The sequence below is a fragment of the Molothrus aeneus genome, chromosome 7, assembly GCF_037042795.1.
Source record: "Molothrus aeneus isolate 106 chromosome 7, BPBGC_Maene_1.0, whole genome shotgun sequence".
NCBI lineage: Eukaryota > Metazoa > Chordata > Aves > Passeriformes > Icteridae > Molothrus > Molothrus aeneus.
In genome coordinates this window covers 13,104,231-13,126,031 of record NC_089652.1, presented here as the reverse complement: position 1 = coordinate 13,126,031, position 21,801 = coordinate 13,104,231, and the positions used below count along the sequence as shown (strand labels likewise).

General features: G+C 39.2%; 1 protein-coding gene across 3 annotated transcripts; it reads left to right on the top strand.

The window, feature by feature from the left end:
- Nucleotides 1-23: 23 nt before the first annotated feature.
- On the top strand, nt 24-10,545 carry FASTKD2 (FAST kinase domains 2). Of its 3 annotated transcripts, none has more exons than XM_066553394.1 (12): nt 24-61; nt 658-1,433; nt 1,841-1,944; nt 3,371-3,479; nt 4,813-4,936; nt 6,057-6,196; nt 6,477-6,649; nt 7,039-7,202; nt 7,684-7,902; nt 8,747-8,831; nt 9,851-9,965; nt 10,411-10,545. In XM_066553394.1, the coding sequence occupies exons 2-12, from the start codon at nt 774-776 to the stop codon at nt 10,528-10,530; spliced, it is 2,013 nt and encodes a 670-aa protein (XP_066409491.1). In that variant the 5' UTR covers nt 24-61; nt 658-773; the 3' UTR covers nt 10,531-10,545. The 3 variants fall into 3 exon arrangements, with proteins under 3 accessions (XP_066409491.1, XP_066409489.1, XP_066409490.1); XM_066553392.1 differs by lacking the exon at nt 24-61 and adding an exon at nt 82-443; XM_066553393.1 differs by lacking the exon at nt 24-61 and having other exon boundaries at nt 82-1,433.
- Nucleotides 10,546-21,801: the final 11,256 nt, after the last annotated feature.

The following is a 21,801-nucleotide window of genomic DNA, read 5'->3' as shown; positions in this document are numbered from 1 at the left end:
GCGCGGCCTGCCGGGAGTTGGCGGCGCGCCGGGCCCGGTGTCACGGCGGTGCGTGTGCGAGGTAACCGCGGCCGCGGGAGACCGGCCCTGCCCGGCGCCAGCCCCGCCGTTACTCCGGCGTGCTCCGAGCCGCTGCGGAGCCGCCGAAAGACTTCTGTACTCGTGCACTGTCCCGCCCTGCTGGGCAGCGCTCCCAGGGCCAGCGGGAAGTGATCCCGAAAGCCAGCGGCTTCTCCCCGGCACCGGGAGAGCGAGCGCCCGCGGCTGTGCCGGGAAGGCGGCTGTCCCGTGGGATGGCAGGCGGCCTGGGACAGGCTGGCGGGTGGGATCCCGTTACCCGCTGCTGAAGCCTTGCAGGGACCCTCCAGAGCCCTGTCGGGAGACGCGTGTGCCTGGGGAAAGGTCCTTTGGGAAAAGACTCTGCTTCCTGGCAGAACTGGCAGGTAGAGCAGCAAGGAGGAAGCAAGAGCTGTCCTTGTGCTGAGATGTTTGACTGAAATGTAGGAGACCAAATAAAAGCCTCTCTGCAAATCATTTTCATCAAAAGGGGGTCTTTTACCAAATCTCCCTTCCTGTAAAAGTGTGCAGATTTGGCAATTGAAACTGTGGGAGTTGAAGGTCTGGTAACTAATCCATAATTTTCAATTGTTTCTACAGATGTGTGATCTTGTGCAGTTTCTCCAAGACTGTTTCCACTGGTAGAATGTCATCGGATCCTCGGATCCCTTACTTTGAGTTGGCGTTTCAAATCTGTCCATGAGGCATTAGCAGAAATGAATAATAAAATAAGTTATTTGTTAAATACTGTCAGATGTGTGCATAGGTACAGTTCCATGCTCACTCTCAAATCTTCAGCCACAACAAGGAAACACGTTTTATGGATTGGCAGATACAAGGATCCCTTAGGAAATGTGAACTTCAGGAAATTACTTTTAAATATTTTGCCTTCTCTGCATGGATCATCTCTTCGATTTGTATCTCAAAAGACAGATGTTTATAGCACAGGTGCAGAGGCTTTGGTGAGCGAGAAGGCTTCCCAGAGCTCCTTGGAAGTTGAAAAGTTGGATGATTCTGGGAGCTTCAAAGCAAAGCATGCAGTGGATCATAGTGACCCATTCTTTGCCAGCCTCCAGAAGTGCTCCTGTCCTTGCGACGCGCTGGACCTGGCTGCGGAGGCAGCTGTTTCCATCAAGCACTACACAAACTCTCTGACCATGGCCTGGAGGCTCTACAAGAACCTGTCGGAAGAGCAGCAGCGCTACGAGAAGCAGCTGATCTTTGAGCACCCGGCTTTCGTGAAGCTGTGCCAGCAGCTGCTGCGCGACGCGCGCAGGATGACGCGCGGGGACCTGGTGTTCAGCCTGCACGCCCTGGTAAACCTCGGCGTGCCGCAGAACACCCTCCTGCTCCAGACCCTGGTGAGGGTGTGCCAGGTACGTGTGAAAACCCCACTCCTCAGTTTGGGATTAATGACCAGCAGGTAATTCTGGGAAGCTGTGCAGCATCAAAGAGAGTTGGGTTACATCTCTGGTTTAGTCTGATGTTCCATGGAAACAGTTCCCATAATTCATTTGTGTGTGCTTCTAATTTCCTTAACTTTTGAAACCGCTGCCTGATTTCGGATTTAAAAGAGAGCAGAAATCTCAAAAGTCATTACCTCTTCCAAATCAACTAAGTTTGACTGATGTGAGACCTTGTGGGTTCTGCAGAAATAAAGATTGTAAACTGACTTTTTAGGGGGAAAAAGAAAATGGCAGTTACAGAGTAAAAGTGGTCAGTTTTTCTTTTCTGAAACTTTTGCTGGTTTGAAGTAATGCGACATTGTCTAAACTTTTAACAGGAGAAGCTCAATCAACTTGATAATCGATGTATCTCAGTTTTGGCAACTACTTTAGCAGGAATGGATAAAGACAAGAATGTGAGCGCTCTTCAAGCTGGATTACAGTGAGAAAAATATATCTTTCACGTGTCCTTCATATTTAAATGTTGTTGAAATGCTTGTCTGTTAGAAATCATCCAGGGTATGTCTGCACATAAAATATGTTCTGTGGTTTTAGGATTTAAATGATCCCATGACATTAGAGCTGTGTTGGACAGTGAATTTTGGCACTGTCTTTGCAGTTTCAAGGAGGAGGGCTTTCCAGTGGTAAAGGGTGCTAGACTGGTCGCAGGGGATTGTGTTCTGACTGCAGCTCCACCAGTGCAGTTTTTTTGTGATGTTGATCAAGTCCCTTCACATATCTATCCCTTTTTCATCTGTATGCAGACGGGAGATAATGAGACCATCTTACTTAGGGACCTGTCTGATTTTTCATGATGAAAAGCATTGTTTAGCAGCCTGGGAATATTTTCTTGCAGTTTAGTAATTGAAAACTTAGATGAGGACTAGTTGTGTCCAGCAAGCCCTCTGTGTAATGATTTATCAGAATAACTTCTTTGGCTTTTTTTCTGGGCCTGTGTGATTTATGTGTGCAACCAAAAATGCTCTTTTCCCATGAGATTGATTTTACTGAGGCTATCACAAAACTTGCCATGGATTAGTACTTTTGACCCTGTATTACGTTCTGCATTGAGAAAGTGGATGTGATACCCAAAAGCCAGTTCTCCTGGAAGCACAGGTACACAGTTCTTAAAAGTTGGTGGAAAGCAGGAGTGCCATCTACACTTTTCTGTCCTGATGTCTGGAGCTCTGGCCCATTTGCAGGGATGAGTTTCAGGGCAGTGCACTGCCTTAGAAAGTGACACTTAATATTTTTGTAGGTGTGTTTACCTGTGCAGGTATATTTAAGGGTGGTTCAGACCTAACAATTACAGTACCTCCCACTGAGCCAGAAGAGGAGGTGCTAGGGGTGCACCTTCATCTTGTGCAGACAGTCTCTGTGTTATCTCCTGTTCAGCCCACAGCACTGTTTGTTTGGTTTTGTTCCTCACTTGCATCCAGTTGTTGTCTGTGTCCATTCCCGAGTTTCCTGTCTGTTTCAGAACTTGCCTGCGCATCGATGATTTAAAGATAAAAATGCGCAATTTTCTTTTTCTGCAGAAGATTGTTAATTCCTTGAGGCTTAACAGCACTCATATTTGCCCTGTCGCTTGTGCAGTCTGCTCTGGTGTCCCTGCTGTTAAGTGTATCAGCAACAACAATTCATCTATCAGGATTAACACTAAGAAAGCATTTATAATTGTTTCCATGTGTAAAATATCTGTGTCGCAGCTGTGTCATGTAGACTTGTCAGCATTTCAAAAAAAGGAAGGTGGGAGAAGAGCAAGGAATTATAGCTTTCGCCTGGGGGCTACATCAGTGAAGAAGAATGGGGGTACTTACCTGTTTGTGCTGAAATGAGGAGAGCTCTTGTGTGTGTTTCTCCATCAGGTTACTAGTGGAGCAGCGCATTTCAAGCATCAGAGACATCTTTATTCTGCAAAACCTGATGAAATGCCTGGGAAAAGATGCTCCAGTTTTTCTGAAAAAGAAATTAGAGGTAAAGTTGGAGGCTCATTTTTACTCCCACAAAGCCTCTGCTCTTGCGTAGTTTATAAATTGTGTATGGTTCTTTGCAGACACTGAAAATGTAATGGAAAGGCAACTGTATTTGCTATATGCATCAGAGTCCAGCTATATCTGTAGGAGGAACTTATATTTGGAGGCTGGTAATAAAACAAATGGAGGCAGTGAAACAGCAATGCCCTCACCTCTTTGGGTTGGCCACATGGTGTTTCATTGGAAGCGCTCACAGGCTCCTTCCTGGTTCCCTTGCCCAGCCTGTGGCTGAAGATGAGGTGACAGAAAACTGGTCTGTGATGGGGCTGTGTCCAGTAACTGTACAAGGCAGGGGGACTGGTGGCAGTGAGATGCCAGAACTCCCCAAGCTCATGGTCTTGCTTTGCTGTGTATGTGGTAGGTCCCCCAGGAAGTACAATGGCTGGCAGCAGGCTGTAGGTATTATGGCAGGGTTACTGGGTTTTGTCCCCTGATTTAAAAACCCTTTTGGAAACCTTCTTTCAAACAGGGCCTGCTGGTGTTTTCATCACATAACTGTAGGGTTCTGACGTCAGAGGTTTTAATAGCATTCATGAAACATTATAAAACTGAGAGGAGAATAACATTTGCACTTGTTAACTACAGGGAGCACTTAATATTCTGAGCCCACAGGGTGCTATTTTTTTACAGGGCAATTTCTTATAGATGCATTTTGTATTTAACCTCTGATATGTATACAGTGAGTGAAAATATTGTATTTTAACAGTCAATATAATTTGTAGTTTCATTTTTACTGTCTTTTATATCAAGTTAATGATGACTTTGATAAATGAAATCTCCTTTCTGGCATCAGAGCTGACTCTCTGCCTCAGTCCAAATTCGTAGCTGGGTGTTTATGTAAAATACAGGCCACTCACATACTATTAAATCACTTTGGAGGCTTACAGTTTTCATGCACATGCAAAACCATAATTGGACTAAGTTAACTTTGTCTAATTTATTTCTGCTTCTTTCTTAAAAGTTGGTAGAAAATGTATATTCACCATATTTGGAAATTACCTTTAATGAGGCTTTTTTCTTTTAAAATAACCTTATAAAGGCAAATTGCTGGGAACTTGTGTAGTGACACATTTCTGGAGCACTTGACCTGCTATAATTGTGCATTAAGAAATTGACAGTAGTTATTATATGTTTTTACTGGTTTTTGCTTCTTTTTCTTTCCTATAAATCTGAACTAAGGACTTTGGGAAAGTTTTGGTGATAATGTCTTCACCAGAAAGCAATGATAATATACCTGAAGAATGAAGGATTTAATAAACTCTGGTTCACTTTAGATGGCAGTTCTGAGAGAAATAGATGGTTTGACTTTTCCGAATGCGCTGCGTATGTTTTTGGCTCTTGCTGCAATGAATTATTGTTCCCTTCCAATCCTGAATCCCTGCAGTAAAAAGATCCAGGGTAAGAAAAAATATGTTAATTAAATTTCCCTTTCTTTTACCAAATTCTTCCTAATTATTGTCTCATCTCCCTTTTCTGATTTCCTTTAAAACTCAGGAAATGTCTTTGTTTTACAGGATATTTTAGTTATGTGGAGCCATTTGACAAGCAGCAGAACAGAAAATTACTGATCAATAATAAAAGCAAATAGCTCTTGTCATCTCTACCCTTCTTAACATTTATCTGGATTACATATTTTTCTTTAATTTTTTCTGTACACAGGATTTAAGAAAATTTCATTTTAGCAAGGAAAAGATATTTCAAATAAAATTTTATAACAAATCTGAATTGGAAATTGGCAGCTTACAGGATGGATTGGTGACTTAGTGTAATTAGTTGGTAAACTAAAGGAAAAATAGTGTTTCCTTGATTACTGGATTTAATTATTGAGTACTGCTTAATAGCCTCATGCTGTATCCCACAAAAATATTAAATGAAAGCTAATGCTTTCACCTCTCTATAGCTTTCCAGTACATTGCTTAAGCATATGCGGTCAGTATGTGTTGATTCATGCTTAAAATACATAAGAATTTGTGTCTCAAAAAGCACAAAGATAGCAAAACAGCGTTCTTAATAGAAATGACCCAGAGGCATTGAGGCTGCTTGTACAGTCTTTATTTGTCCTGGTCATTCATATATGTTAGGACACAATGTTTAATTGCACATCCTGCCTTCTCCTATAGGACTTCCACTGCACTCAGCACATAGGCCAGGTGGCATACACAGAGGGAACAGTGACTTTCTGCAGCATTTTTTTGGTGCATGCTGAAAATCAAAAATCCCGGAATAGAAGACATCCTGGGAACACAATCTTCTTACTTATTTTGTTAATTTGTCCCCTTTGCTGATGATGTATTGTAGCTTGATTCTGACTCAGTTTGGTTTCTTCTGTCTCTCAGTTTCTTAATATGTTTTAGCTCATTTGAGCTTTTCCTAGCTAGTCACAGTCTTCCACAGTGTCTTATCATATATTTCCCTTCCTCCATCCCTTAACCAAACTGTTCCTACAATGTCTCAGTCTCTCCAACCTACAGCTCCCATTGCTTTTTATCATTTGTCCTTCTTTGATCTTCTGTTACAGAAAACATCCATGATGTTCCATTTCGGCAGTTAATTCTCATTCTGGAAGTTTGTCACACTCTCCAGTACCGTAATGTGAAACTGTTTTCAGCATTAGCAGACTATGTTAATTCTACTGCCTACCTTTGGGACAAAAGACAGGTAAATTTTTTGAGACCAAATAATTTATAGCAGTACTAATAGAGTATTTGATGCTTCCATCTTACCTTTTTTCATGTTTGTGCTTGATCTTTGGAGAACAAATGTTTATGAATACCAATCTGATGAAGCTGTTGCATTTTTAAATGCTGTTCTATTTATTGATAAGTAAAGAAACAAAAGTTTTGAAAAATTTGCTTTCATTAAAAATGTCTTCTATGAAATCAACAGGTAGGATCAACTTCACTGGGTTTTTGACTTATAAAACTGTCTTTTATTTTAGATTATCCTTTTTCTCTCTGCCTGTGAGGCACTTGGCTTTCAGCCTACTGAGTTGCTGGATATTTTTGCTGAGAAGGTGACAGAAGACCCTGATTTCCTTAACTTGAAAAACCTTTTGACTGTTCTTCGAGTGTATTCACGACTCAACCATGTTCCCAGAGTCCAAAAGCATCTGTAAGTTTTCATTTAGAGTGCCTGATAATATGTTAGATAGTCATTACAGAGTAATGCATGGCATCTAGTATTTAATTTTATTTGTGAAAGAGCTCATAATCCTGTTTCATTCATCTGTAAGGTAAATTGCTGTGTCTTTTTGTATTTTTTCTAAATATGATTTTTTTTTCTTTAACTGAAAGACTAAACAGGTTCTAGACTGACCAGGTTACTAAATCTGTTGATAGGTAGCTGTATCCTCAAAATAAGAATCAAATACTAATGTTAGATAACACAAAATACAATTATACAAGATAATAAAGATTCCTAAGTTGTATTTTTGTTAGAAAAATGTACTTCATGTAGCCTTATTTGTGTACTTAGATACTTTTCTTCTTCTTTTGGGAAAGGTTTTTTGAGATTCTTCATCGCTGCTTGAACAAGTGCCTGCCTCAGATTTCCAACACAGAGCTGCTGAAGGCAGTGTATTCACTTGGCATCTTAGGATATCTTCCCCAGCATGCCCTTGATGAGCTGCTGCAAAAGGACAGCAAGGATGAACTTCTACTGCCAGGTCAGACCTTACTTTGTCATGTTCTTCTTTTAAACAGGATGTCTGCCTGTGTATGTAATTTGTTGTAATTGTATCAGCAGATTAGAAATTAAAGAACACAAGCATGATTAATATTAAATTTGAAGTCCTCAAGACAAGCTAATGTAGTGATGGTGATCTGAGTGATCTGGGTCTGCTCTAGGGAATCAGGCTTATTGTCTTGGCCCCATGGTGGCAACAGTTTAACAGTAGGTGTGCACTTAAACAAAGGCAGTCTTAACCATTGCAAACTAACTTTAGTACCTGAGTCATGAGTAAAAGTGGGATTTGGAATGCTCTGAGCTACAGTGGTTTCTAGGAGAATTTAGTTTCCGCATTACAATTTTGTACAGCTATTAGAGTAGCCAAGTGGATTTTGCTATGCTAGACTATAGATGATAATGAAATGAAAAATTCTGTGGGATAATATATTGCATGTAATATTTTTTGTATCCTTTTTCAGATGATCTTAAGGAACAAAACACAATGATGCTTCGCTGTGTGAAAACGTGTATGGAACTTGACAGCCCTTCTTTCACAAAGCCTGCCTTTGTGCTGACTGAGAATATGTCCTCATTAGTATCTCTTAATCTCAAAAAGGCTCAGGAGGCACTGATAGAACTTCTGGGAGATGAGAACATGTTTCTGCAGAATGTTCAGCTGCCATACAGATATCATATTGGTATAAAGTGATATTAATGTCATATTATTTTAATACAGATTAATAATCCTCAAAATGATGAGATGGAAATAAATTTGAATAGGGTGCAAGTGATTAAAAGTTTAACACTTTGAAGACACAGTAATCTAACAAATTATGTCATTGATTGATGAATCTACTTCTAAGGATGCTTCTATTAAAGTTTTTAAGTCAATTTACTAAAACTTTTATGATTTCTCTTGTTTACAAAGCTGCTTTGGACTTTTTTTTTAGGCATCAGCAAGCAGATGTTAATTGTACATAAATCCAATGTGGCCAGCTTTGACAGAGTTGACATGTTAGTACCAAATTATATTAGAAAGAAAGCCAAACAGCAGCTGCCTTATTTGCTCTTCTCTTTTGTTCTCTTGTTTCTTCTCTGGAGTTCTGGCTAAGATGTAGGCTCTACTTTCATTTCTAAAATGGGATATGACTTCTTTTGGTTTTGTATTCCTAAATATTTCTAATGAGGAATTGGATTGCGGGAAAATCTGAGTAGGCATGACAGACTGCGATTAAGAGTAGTTTCTTTAAATAATGATTTCAGTCTGTAAGGTTAAATCTGCAGTTTCCAGAAACAAATATTTTTTTTCTTGAGATGGGTAAGCCATAGCTTTATATTCATTGTTGGGAGGGAAAGCTATCAGTAATAATTCAATTATTAGAGATGAGCAATTAGAAACAGACCAGTAGACCAGTGATGGTGTCTATTAACTTTTTCAAATGAGCTGTTCATTTGAGAACAATTTGAACAATTAATGGGTTCAAATGACAACATTAATTTTAACCTCTTGCAGAGTTAAATGTTTTGTTGTTTTGTTTTCAGATTTTGAAATCAGAATGGATTCAGACAGAAAGAAGGTGCTCCCCATAACTGCAACAGATGATCATCCTGACTCACGTGTTCAGAGGTGGTATTTTTTTTACTGCATATTTTTTCTAGCATGCTTTTTATTTGCATGTATCCTGTCCAATTACTTCTTTGGTTCACTGATTTGCAGAAGTAAAGTAGGTGGCTCAGTTGTTATTTGTGCTCACCAGAATATCCAAAAGTTGCCATGCCAGTGCAGAGCAACAATTCATCCAGCTCGATACCTTCTTCTAACAGAGGCTAACATTTCAGAGAAAGAGGCAGGAAACATCACAGTGATCTGATATTCCTGTAATGAATGCAGGTAGCAATTTTTTTAGTGTTTGTCCAATTAAACATTCAGTTATTCTCTCAAGTCTCAAAAATTTGCATCTCAGTGATATGTCAGTTAATTCAGCTACTGAAATATAATTTGAATAAAAAGGATCATGATATCCACCTTTTAGATGATCAATTTAATCTTGTGTAGAAGACTGACCTCTCAGTAACTGAAGCAGGACATATATCATTTAAGTAATGCTTAAGCAGAATTGGGTAATGCTTAACATTTATGTGCTGGATCACTGCACAGCAATGTATTTTGTACAGTTTGCTTTTTGATTAAAGGAGAGCTAGTGAATTGTGTAACAGAAACTCAGTGTTCCAAGGCATTCAGCTTTCCTCAGCCTTCCAAATAGGTTATTATGGCAGGAAGTGACTGATTATGAATGTCATTAACAAAGGATCAAAGTAAATGCAGAACCTGTCAAATTAATGGAGAATGTCGAATGATCTATTTCCTTCTCATTGTGGAAGAAGTGGAGATCTAAGTGCCTAATTCTGCTGTAGGTATTTGGGTAGATGCTGGTGCTTGTGTGAAGCTCATGGAAGAAAAGAGTCTAAATTACTTAAACCTGAAGAAAGAAGAAGATAATGAAATTTGTGCAGTCCTGATACTTTTGCCTACCGGAATGACACATCTATATTCTGCAGTGCTAATGGACATCATGGAATTGTTGTCTCATAAATTATTATTTTGCATTTGTACAGTGAAGTCTTCCCTACTTTCCTTGGTTGCAGGTTGGCTTTTCTGTTTGCTCCTGTGTCTGCCTTCTGTCTGGGTACAACACACCCCCAGGGGAAGCTGGCAATGAAGAAGAGGCATCTAAATAAACTGGGCTATCGTGTGATTCTGGTGAGAAGAGCCCTGCTACTATCTCTGTTTCTGTTAGCAGCACAGTGATGAGTATGTTTGGTATGTTTTGTTCTACAAAGCATGAAGGTTCACCAGGAATGGTGGGCTTTCTCCACAGTGGTAATTGTGTATAATTTCTAGTTAGAGGATAGTGGTGCTGTCACTAGGGAGAAAAGAGAGAGGAACTCTAAAAGACAAGCTACTACACCATTATCAGTAAATTATTAGTTAAGGAAAAAAAAATTCAAGCCACAAATTGCTTTGTACCTGAGAAACCTATGTGTCTTCGGCATATTTCTCTGATTTTTATAGACACAATGATTCAAGTGAACTTGTTTTCAGAGTACAACTTCCTGTGGCCTTCTCATTGCTGAGCACTTGGTTTGTAGGAGAGGGTATTTTGGACAATAGAAATAATGTACCCTGTCCTTTTACTTTCTTGCAGATCCAGAACAAGAAGTTTCAGGAAATGAAAAATGAAGATGCAGTTGAGTTTTTGAAAAGAAAAATTTATTCAGAAGATCCTTCCTCTTTTCCTGAAGCAACTGTGCAGGATAATAATTAAAATAAACTAAGAGTTTCGGGTCTCCTGATTTCTCTTTTTCTTGTGTAATTTCTGTAAGGATTTTAACAGAAGAGATAAATAGTTTTATATACAACTACCTGCTCCACCCATATTACTGAGTAAGAAATGGTTGTGAAATGAATACTGCCTGCTGATAGTAGGGGCTCTCTTTTGTGAGGTGGCAGCTGATTTTCTTTAATGGAAGGAAATAATTGATCCAGAAAGCACCCTGACATCTATTGCTGTTACAATGTCTTAGATTTATCTGTACTTTGCTTCCCCTCCTGCATGCCCCTAGTTAAATTTCTCTCTTCTCTAGAGCTGGGCCTGGGAAAAGATATAAGTTTAACTGTTTCAAGTGCTGTTGCTACCTAGCTCACAGCTAGGCACTAGGAGGATTTCCTCTCAACTATGTAGTTCTTTGTGCAGAACTAGATAGGGTAAATCAGTAAATAACTAAGCCTAAGTGGTATATTAAAAGATCCAGTTATGTGGAAACTTCCTGAAAAAATCAATCTTGCTCAGTTTTCAGAACTTTAGGCCAGTAATGGTCCTGTTTGCCTTTATGCTTTTTCTTTTGAGCCCTTTGCTTCACTGCTACTGTAATAGATTTTGATGCTTCTCAGTGCAAGAACATAGATCTACTGTGTCTTTATAAGCTGACTCCTTCTGTCTGTTTCTGATATAAGCAGCTCCACCACTATTCATAGAGGTGTTGCAATACTCAGATTTGTTCATTATCCCCTGCCATGCATCTCCACAGACCTGTTATGTATTGGTGCAATTGATGATGTTGGCAGTTCCAGAGCTGCAAAGCAGCTTTGGACCTTTGATAGGAAGGAGCAGAGAGAACTGATACATCTTTTCTGTTCTTGATAACATGTAACTGACAAAACACATTTTGTTCTGCTGGAGTTGCTCAGGTTGCTAACAGCTTGCTGGTTTCTGCTGTAATCAGATCTTCACTCACTATTTTGCTGTAGCACAGTCCCAGGCCCATGGGATGAAGGGAAGCAGGGAAACAGCCATACTTGCTACAGTGCCTGTGTGCTACCTAACCGTGGAGCCCTTGCTTCACTTGCTAAGCTACAAGCACTGTGTTCTTTGTCTTTCTGAAGTAGCGCGGACACATGGTTAAGGTACTACAATGATGATATTAGAAAGGCATTATGGTAATGAGATAATGTGGAAAGAAACAATATGCTTAGAAAACTTCACTGCCCAACTTTTTTGTGGAACATGTAGATAGAATATAGTGCATATTTATGAAGGAAGCAGTGTAACCAAAGCAGCATGGTTGCCTCTCTCCAGCATAAAAAGCAGAGAGCTGTTTGGCATTTCAGTCTCTGAAATGCAGCACATGCAGAAAAACAGATTTGAGGCAATTGTAAAACTTAAGAACCAGAGCAGGGGTCATTTGCTTGACTCAATGAGGAGTTTGTTATGCTCCCTTTTTTGGACCTTCTGCTTTAAGGAAGCACTGACAGTGAAGCAGGCTGGTCAGTGCTATTCTGTTGTTCTGAGCTGGACTCATGGTCCCAGCCTGCACTGAAGGGTGTCTAAAATATTCTGTGCTGGGGGGCCAGGTAGCACCCAGAGTTGTGTTTGAGATGGTACTCGGTGCTGTTCAAGCTGGAAACCTGCAAACCAATGCTGTGGTGTCAGCCATGGCTCTTGGGTGGGCTGGGGAGCTGCTTCCTCCAGCTGCTCTGACCTTTTCAGTCAGGTCCTCAGTTATAGGTGTGAAAATTCAGGGACAGAACACAGGCAGGGGTGCCAGCAGCCTGGACAGAACTAACCAGCAGTGGACACAAAATGGTACAGCATGTTATTAAATTAGTTAATTACTATATATTCTTTCTTAAACTCCCTGTGAGTAGGTAGAAACTTACACAAGCAGGGTGGAAGTGTAGTACTATTCCATACGGATCACCTTGCTTACTGAAGTTTCTTGCTCTATGCTCTCAATAATTTATGTTATCTACACTGATTCAGAGTTCCAAGCTGTATGAAGCTGCTGCCAGAGACTTCAGAGCTGTGGGTTTCTTGGATCTTTACATATGCTAAAAAGGTAGTCTGCTGAAAATAAATCCAGGTTTTTAAGGTGTCCAATTCATGTAGTAAGATCTAATCCCCTGTTTTGTGCATTACAATCTATATTTAGAATACCATTCTCCTCTCCTGAATCATTATTAAAATTAGTGGGAGACTCACAATGAAGATCAACAATAATTATTTTGCATCCGTAATTATGGGGTTTGTCACTGCATGGAGTGCTTGGTGTGAAAGGTGCAAAATCCCCTTTTTAGGCCAAGCAGGTACAAAATGGATGATTTTAGCTGACCTGTCAGTGAGGTTAACTGGAGATGTAAGCTGCGTCTTTTCCTACAATTTTTACAGTCTGCCTGCAGATTCAGGAACGTGTTTCTAACCTTTATTCACACTTGGAACACTTTTTAAGTGCAGTGGCTGGAAATTGTTTCTCAATGAGGAGTGAGAAACAAGGAAGCTGCATATGGATTTATTTCATACAGCCCATGGGTGTATCTTATGAATGGATGGAACCAGACATTTGCTGTGATGTTTGACTGACTGAAGGTATTTCAAGGGTGTATTGCATCTGTAGCAAGCCAAGGTTCTCAAATCCATGGGAAATGAAAATAAGTAATTCATTAAGTAAACTAGATTGCTGAAGCAGGGGAAGATTTTCAATGAATTGAAGGCTTGTTAAAGAAAGTATAGGGCTTAGAGTAATTATATATCTATGACTTAAGGACAAGGGACTCAGCTGCACTAAGCAACCATCTATTCAACCAGACTCTCATAGGAAGGCACTATATTTTATTCCTGGGCCACAAAGAAGTCAGAAAAGTAGAAGCATGTCATTCCTTCATTCTGAGCTATGAAATATTGGACTTCGTTATTGGTCCTGCCAATCTCAAAGAAACAGATACTGCCTTTTATGATTTCTGGTTTTTACATGCTGCTTGCTGTTAGACATTATTTCATTCCTAAATCTTGTCTTATTTTAAAACAGTAAAATGCCATGATAAAGCTGGATTATCTGGTATTTTTTTCCTTGAGAATAATGCATATACTGTTCATCCTGTGAAATCTCCACATCATCAGAAGGCTATACATGCAAAAGGGTGACAAGGTTACATCATTTTCATATATCACACAATCAAAAAGAAAACATTGAGAGAAAGATTTACAAATGTAAGTTATATAGCAAGTTTCACAGGCCCAAGGATCCATGTTAAGCATTGCAGGATGTGTGAACAGATCTAAAATGAAAGAAACAGGCAGAAGATGTGGGCTGCAAAGGTCACAAAGGTTCTTGCATTAACAAAAAAATAAACTAGTATGATCTGAGCAAAAATGAAACAAATTTTATGAAGTAATGTAAAACAAGAACAGTGAGTGTTTGGAAAAACAAATTTCCTCCACAAACAGCTGGATTTGCAGGGCCTGATGATCTGTAGTCCTCTCCAGTTTGGATTTCTTCATGTTTAAAACTACTTTTGAACCCTAACTCCAGCCTTCTCAGGGTATTAAATATTCTGGCTACGTATTTCATAACAAACATACAGGAACTCTCTTTAAAATTTCCACCTTGGTCTCAAAATGATAAACATATTAATAAGTGGCTGGAGAAAAGGAACTAGAAGTTCATTGCAAGAGTGTGATTTTTGTTAAGAAATCAGAATCTAAATAAGCTGGGTCTTGATTTAAAGACTGTTTCTCAGGTATTGCAACAGTTTCTGCATAGACAAGAGGTTGAGTAATGCTTTGTAGGCAGAGAGCTAAAGATGTGGCTCTGGTTAATTGCAAAAGTGAAGAAAGTACTAAGACTTCCCTCTAATTGGCTCCTCCCTCCCTCCCCCTCTCTCCCTTTCTGGTCATTGCAGTAAGTATTATTGTATATTGCCATTTGTTAATATTGAGCTATTCTCTTTGCACACAAATATCAGTGCATGAAAGCTTGCATGAACGAGGTTCCAGTTTCAATATCCCATTACTGACATGAAAATATTGGAATTAAAATAGAACTGCAGGTGTTTTGCAGAGCTCAAAAAAAGGTGGAACATTCACTCCTAGGTGAAATGTGCTGAAATTAGTTATTTTAGAACAAAACCAGAGCCATAGTTATCTGATGGTTGTGACATGCATAATTTTAAAGGGACTGTGGTAGTTAAGTGTAGGTTTTACTGAACATGTAAATCTTGTGGTATTGGGTTTTTTGCTATAGTAACTACAGTGGCTTTAGTAGTTCTTCATCTCTTTTAAGTGATGCAAATACTATGGAATTCTGAACTATGTTTAAAATCAGTCCTCGTTGTAGCAGGTTTTCCCCTTTTTTCAGTATTTCTGGGCAACAAAGTGAAAATATATGAATGTGGTGGCAATTGTAAATAGCCACCCAGAAATAACAAGGAGGAGAATTTGTATTTGTCTGCAGCAGGTCCTTGTGTCCACAGATAACCAGTGAGGTTTTTGTTTCATCCTATTTCCTCTCTCAAAAAATGCTCCTATGAGTACTTGGTAACATTGTTGCCATGGCACCTATTAAAACCTAGATAAACTCTTGCTTTATGAAGCAAGATGATTTTTTTTTTTTTTTTATAAACAGGAGAATTTATTTTCACTTTGCACTGCTATAGGTAAGGGACTCTATCCATGCTTACAGACAGGGGCATTTTTTACTGAACATTTCTGATTCTTGAGAGGGTGCCATAGTTTATTCTTATCAGTTCAATCCACAAAGGGCACTTCTGAAATCTGTATTTCCCCGTTTGATTTTCATGGTACAGATTTTGCTGCACATAAGATGTCACCTGTATTCAATCACAGTTTAGAAAGGTGGGGAAATATGTGGGGACTGTGGGGAAAGGGGGAGTGGCTCCTCAGCTGGTTTGATTAAAGTCAATGCGCTACAGCAAATATACACCAGCTGAGGGAGTGGCTCTACAGCTTCAAAGCAAAAAACTTCAAGTGTTAAGTGAACGCAGTTTTCTTGTTCTGCAGTAGGGAGCAGCTGGTGAATTGGCCTCTGACTGCACAGACACTGGTGTAAATAGCAACAATTGTCACTAAAGTCTTGATTTGTGCTGACACAGATGAGATGTGATTCAGGAAATATACAATGGCCTGTTGTGGAGGAGCCCACATTTGAAATGTCATTCACATGATAAAAGACTATTTAGTCTTTAAAAAGACATATATTGAAAACCAATACTGTATGGTCCCTTTGTGATTGCTCAGCAGTTAGATATCAGCTTTATCAGAACAGCAGTTCCTCAACACGCAAAACTCTCCAGAAAATACAAAAGAAAACTACACCCCTTACACACTGCATTGTATGGGGCAGAAAGAGGGCAAAGATGATGCATTTGTACTTCTTGCTTTAGAATATGCTTCATTTTGCCAATGAGTGATTTGTCCCAGGGACATGCCAACTTCTAAATGAATCTTCAGTCTGGGTTACTTCTGTATAAATGTAAGGAACATGATGGAGATATGAAACATAAAGCAGACAAAAAAAAAAAGCGCGTTTGGAGATTTGCTCTGTATCTGTCTGTGCTCAAGGAGCAGTACAAAATGGTGAATGCCTCCCTGATGGCAGCAAGAAGAGTTTCTTCTCAGAAGGCAGTAATCCCCCCAAAAGATAGTACTGAGGACGGTGGTTTCGGTTTCTGCTGATGCAGAAAAAAGAAAGAACTTTCCAAAATTTCTACTGTAGGCTTGATATTAATTTGCTGAACCTAATAACTCAATACTTGAAGGGGGAAAAAGAGAACAGTGAAGGTATCACAAAACCACTCTCTCTGAACAGAGATAAAATGATCTGACTTTAAGGTAGTAGTCAGAGACCTAGGGAATCTGACTTCAGCTCCCTGCTTGCCATTGCTTATCTGTCTTCTCACAGGAAAGGCCCTGAGAAGGTCCTTAGGGCACACCCAGATTCCTGCTGTTCTGCACCCATCTCATTAGTGCATGACTCCAAGGAATGCCTTGTTTGGCAGCAGAGACACAGTTCCAGGTGTCTGTGTTCCATGTCTGTATATTGGGGATGCCCCCATGTTCAGTTGCTTGGATTTATAAGCTCTCCCAGGCACAGTTGGCCGATATTTCAGATCTACTCCTTGTACAAAGAGTAGGAACAGTCCAGACATGAGAGTGGAGAGAGTCTTGGCTGCCTTTGCTGAAGAATCCCAAAGCTTGTGACCAATGCAAGCCACATCAACAGCCTTACTGCAAACCTACCCAGTCGTGTCACACAAGCACTTTAAAGCTACACTACCCAGTCCCTTACTCAGATAATATTGGCAGCAACTATTTTTAACACTATCACTCACCAAAATACAAGCTGTTTCTACTGCATATCACACCCATACATACACACCTCAAATGTGGATTACAAATTCTTTAAGGCTCATTTGCAAAACTATGCTGGAAATTCTACTCTAAGTTATGCAGAATGGACTTGTTTGACTCAGGCAAGATCCACTTTGAGGTCTTCTGTCAGATACCATTGACCTCATTAATGATCCCTGAGATTCTTCAAGGATATCATAAGCATTTTAACAGTTTCTCACAGTGGTTGGAAGGGTCTGGAGCATTACTCCCCTTTCATGGGCACACATACATAACTACATGCATGCAAAAAATACATTTACACTCCTTGATGCTGGCATTGCACAGAAAGCTCAGTGTGTCTGTCATTGTTGATAGAATGAAGGACAAAGGTTAATATGAACATGTTTTATAGCTGCAAAAGCTAATTACTTACTATACAGTGTGTATTGTTTGTGTTTAAGAAATCATATGCAAGCATATTCACATCTAATCATAACATATTTTAGTGCTTGTAACAGAACTCATTAAAAAAAATCCTGGCTATTCTAGGATACAGTGCAGTAAGCTTGTTGTTTAACCATTAAGCAATAATGGAGACTTATGTGCTGTCCTTTACAGTTCTGCTAGTAGGAATAATATAATACTAATTTATTTACCTACAAAGATAATTGTTTTATTTAAAAATACAAGCCAGGTTTTTAATGTTACATGATATCTTCAGTAAAAAGGCCTAATTAAAACAAACAGTGCATAACTTTGACAGCTAAAGCTTTACAAGAAGTTTTGTATCTTCACAAAATACAGCATTTTTGCCTAATTCTTGCCTACTCAGAACAACAACACAGGATCAAACACTTTGGCAAATTCTTTCCTCCTAGAGCAATACCTTTGAAATCATGAGATCTAATCATGTCATCAGAAGGTATTCTTATAAAGCAAAGTTTTTAGGACTGAAGAAGGTGAGTTAAAAAACCCCCAAACTTCTTTTCCTGACAGTTGATCCAAGCACACTAAAATCTTTGAGCAAACTGAATCTTTGATCAAACTGCAAGAACAATATTCTGCAGCCAGCCTTGTGTGTGTGGACTTGGGGTTTAGCAATTTACTATTGCACCTGAAAACCACTGCTAATACTTCTTAAATTTACTTGTACAGTCCTTGTGCAGAATAATTTCCTGTAGGAATTATGCTTACATAAGGATTACAGGGTTTTGTGCACAACTCCTTGTAAACATGATCACCCTTAACCCCTAGATCAGAACCAAAAGAGTTTTTACTTTTGAGTAACACGTGGCAATCATTTTGAATTCAGACTGCATGCTAGAGCTCAAGATCCTTAAGCAGTGTTATTCTGCTGTCTAAAGGATGAAGTAAAAAAAAACATTCAGACCACCTATTGTTAAGGAAAGACAATTCAGTACTAACATTTTTCTTTCCTGGTTAAGGAAAATGAGGAAGTTGGTCTGCCAGGCTAATTAGACCAGTACAAGTTTTGTCACCTTGGTGTCATCCATTTCAGTAAGGAGCTGCTTGCTGAATGGGTACTTGAAGCTCCTCTCTGATAGGAGAGCTGTCTAAAAGCTGCATCACAGGACTTGTGGAGAAAAGGCAGGTGTAATTTCCCACACTGACACAATGCACAGGTTTTTATGGTTGTGCTCAAATATGTGAGTATGCATGTACACAAATGCTGTACAATCTATTGAGACATCCTTGAAAGTGTCTGTAAATGTGTATTTCTTGCAATTGCTAGATTATGTGCTGATAGTCAAATTAGTTCCACTAAGATAAAGCTTATGCATCCTGTGTCACTTGATGATCTGCAGAACATTTAAGTTAGCTTAATGGAACTAATTTTAAGGTTTACTAGTAATGTCATTCTAATCTAGTGTATGTTGGCTGGAATTCTTCCTGGTTTGTGATTATTTTAAATCCCAAATGTAAGGTTAATGGGGTGTTTTCACTATAATAGCTGAGACATAGAGAGAGCAAGGAAATATCAGCAAGATGACTAGAACAAAATTGTTGTAAGCGTAGTTTACAGTATATTCATTCCCATTTATCCTAAGATTGTTGCTGGAACTAATGAGGTTTGAGAACACTTAGCACTGTCAAATCACAATGGAGTCCAAAGACTTTCAATAAAACCTTTCTATAACAGAGTTGTGGAAGCTGAAGGCTTGGAATACTGAGGGGAACAATGATTCACATTGCAGACCACACAAAATATTGCTGACTACATAAATGCTACAGAAAAAGACAGTACCTGTAGAGCATCCTATCTCCTCTGACAAGACAATGGGAAACAGAACTGTCAATTCATTGTGTTCTTCCCCCAAGTAAAATTATAGTGATAAGCAGAGGATATTTTAGTAAAATAGATGAATTATCTACCCCCCTCTTCAGTGGAGCACAAGTCTAGGATTTAAAGCACAATTGTCTGCTACTGTTTTGACCCCACTGAGTGATGATTCTGTTTTGGACACATACAGTGAGTTTTCTGCAGCAATGAGAGAGAGAAGAAAATTAAATGGAGCACGATTTTCTCTGAATCCCAGTGATGATTTAAAAAATGTTGATCGTGTTGAATTCCATCTAGTTTAGTTAGGTTTTTGGTTTCAGTGTGGGATTTAGCTGTGAAGTGGGAAAGCTTAACATGAAGAACTGATGTTTGCAGAGACACATGTGCGTACATTTTGTCGTCTTTTTAACAAGCTCTTTGTCCTTGAAAGTAACATACAGCTCAGTAGGAAATCTGGGTGCAGGAAGCTACCAGGATCAAACTCCCTGCTATATGATAGTTGTTTAAAACATGTGGTGTGCTTCAGTATGCAATCTTTAAACAAAACAGTTCTAGCTTGTGGCTGTTGCTACACAGACTGTATGCAGATAAGTCACAAATAGCTGAGCATATGTGTGGTGCAAGGTTAAAACAATAACAAGCAGGTCGAATCATTCAAACACTGGAAATCACTTTGACTCCAGGCCAAAAGCTTAGCTGGAGATGATATCAGTATGGGATAAAAAGAGGATAAACTAACAGGCTTAGCAGCCAGCTTGTTGGAGTCAGCATATAGTATCTATACTTCCAGCAGTAGAGCAGATGGTCATATATTTTTAAGGAAGCACCAGACAGGGAGTCAGGAGATCTGAATTCTATTCCTGGCTCTGCAGCAATGTTCCTATGTCACCTTGGGGAGTCACTTTTTTCCCCCTTTTTTCTTAATCTTTTAAGTAGTGGAAATAATATTTGCTTGTCTAACAGGGCAGTTGAAAGGCTAAACTGATGCTGAAAAAATATGCTCTGAAGCTCTGAGAAGAATGTAAGGAAGATGTGCAAAGTAAACTTGTTTGGAAAAAAGGACACCACGTGGTTTCATGTGGCATGTTTGTGCCACATATTTATGACCCTTCCTCTCCCCAGAAAGTCCCATGCCTTTTTGCCCACTATTTTCAAGGAGGGAATAAATGGATTAAGCTGCCTCCCACATTTGCTATAAAGATAAGCAGCTGCCAGTAAGAACCTGACCAAAGAATAGACTTTATTGCTGAGAGACACATTATTTATGCCCAAGAGGGCAATAGGCTTGCTGAAGTTTACTGTTCATCCCAAGATTTTTTTTGCATTGGTGGCAGAATAATGTCTCTAATGGCTTTTATTTCGAATTCAGAAGTGTTGCTTGTCAGCTCAACGCAAGTAGAAAATGAAGTATTGTCTTTTACAAACAAATCTTCTGCTGAAATCCCCCAAAATAAGTCCATTTCTTAAATCAGAGAAATGTCCATAATTATTTGCACAGGACTTTCATCCAAAGGCCATTAAAATCAACTAGACTTCAAAAGAATCCAAATCAAAGACCTAGCAAGCAACTGTCATTTCTTCTGAATTCTATATTCATTAAGCAAAATGACTCTGTCTATCTGTCTGCCTATCTAGCTTCATAACTATTTGGCATCATAGGAGTGATGTTTTCACCACAGAATAAATAGCTTCTGCTTTCAACGTGAAGGTGGAAACTTTGAGCTGGAGTTGAATTTTAGCACTTATCATAATTTTCTCCATTTCTCTTTATGCCTCCATTTTTTTTCCCCCTAGATTCTGAGTCCCTGTCAAAGGACTGAACCCCAGTTCAAAGCCAAGTATATTAAAAGGGCACAGACAACACTACAGAAGTCTTAAAATCATTAGACTGCCTCATAGCAGTGGTGGAGACAAAGGAAACAAAAGCAAAGGTTATCTGTCCTGAGTGTTAACATGAACTTCCAACATGAATTTATTTTGCTGACTCCTCACAAATGAAGCTGCATCTAATCCTGTAAACTTGACTTCTTTCAGCTCTTCTGGAAGTCATTGTGGGCTGGATATCTACATGGAGAGAATACTCAGCATTTTCAGGCCCAGGCTGTTGAGAAGGTTGCAATAAAACAGAAAGGGTCTGGTGTGATTTATGAAGAAGAGCATATTCTTCTCCTGCCTGCATCCTGGTTTTGTGAGAAAATACTTTTCAGCTTAGCTGTTCCTCTTTTATACTGGGACAGTTCTGCTGCTTGTTTCCTTGATAACAGCCTTTGTAAAAATGTAAGAGGACTGTGTACTTTGATGAGAAGAATCTATAAATATCCCACAGTTACAGCAATAAATGGACGGTATCCTGTCCATTATATGTATACAAAAACTGACTTACTGGAATCTCTGCATCCCAAATCTGTGAAGTTTTCTTCATCAAATCACCACAAGATAGTTTTAATCCAAGAGAGAGGATGAAGGAAACAATTTCTTTCTGAAGAACTGTGCTATATGTCTAACTACATTCTACAAATGCTAACACTTGCCATGTGAACTAAATAAGAAATTAAATATTTCAGATAGTAACCAGCCCACTTTTTAAAAGTATATAACAAAACCACTTT

Coding starts and splice junctions, on each gene's coding strand:
- FASTKD2 (XM_066553394.1), top strand. CDS start 774: ATGAATAATAAAATAAGTTATTTGTTAAATACTGTCAGATGTGTGCAT. Junction 6,650..7,038: donor CCCAGAGTCCAAAAGCATCT/GTAAGTTTTCAT, acceptor CTTTTGGGAAAG/GTTTTTTGAGATTCTTCATC. Junction 9,966..10,410: donor TGGGCTATCGTGTGATTCTG/GTGAGAAGAGCC, acceptor ACTTTCTTGCAG/ATCCAGAACAAGAAGTTTCA.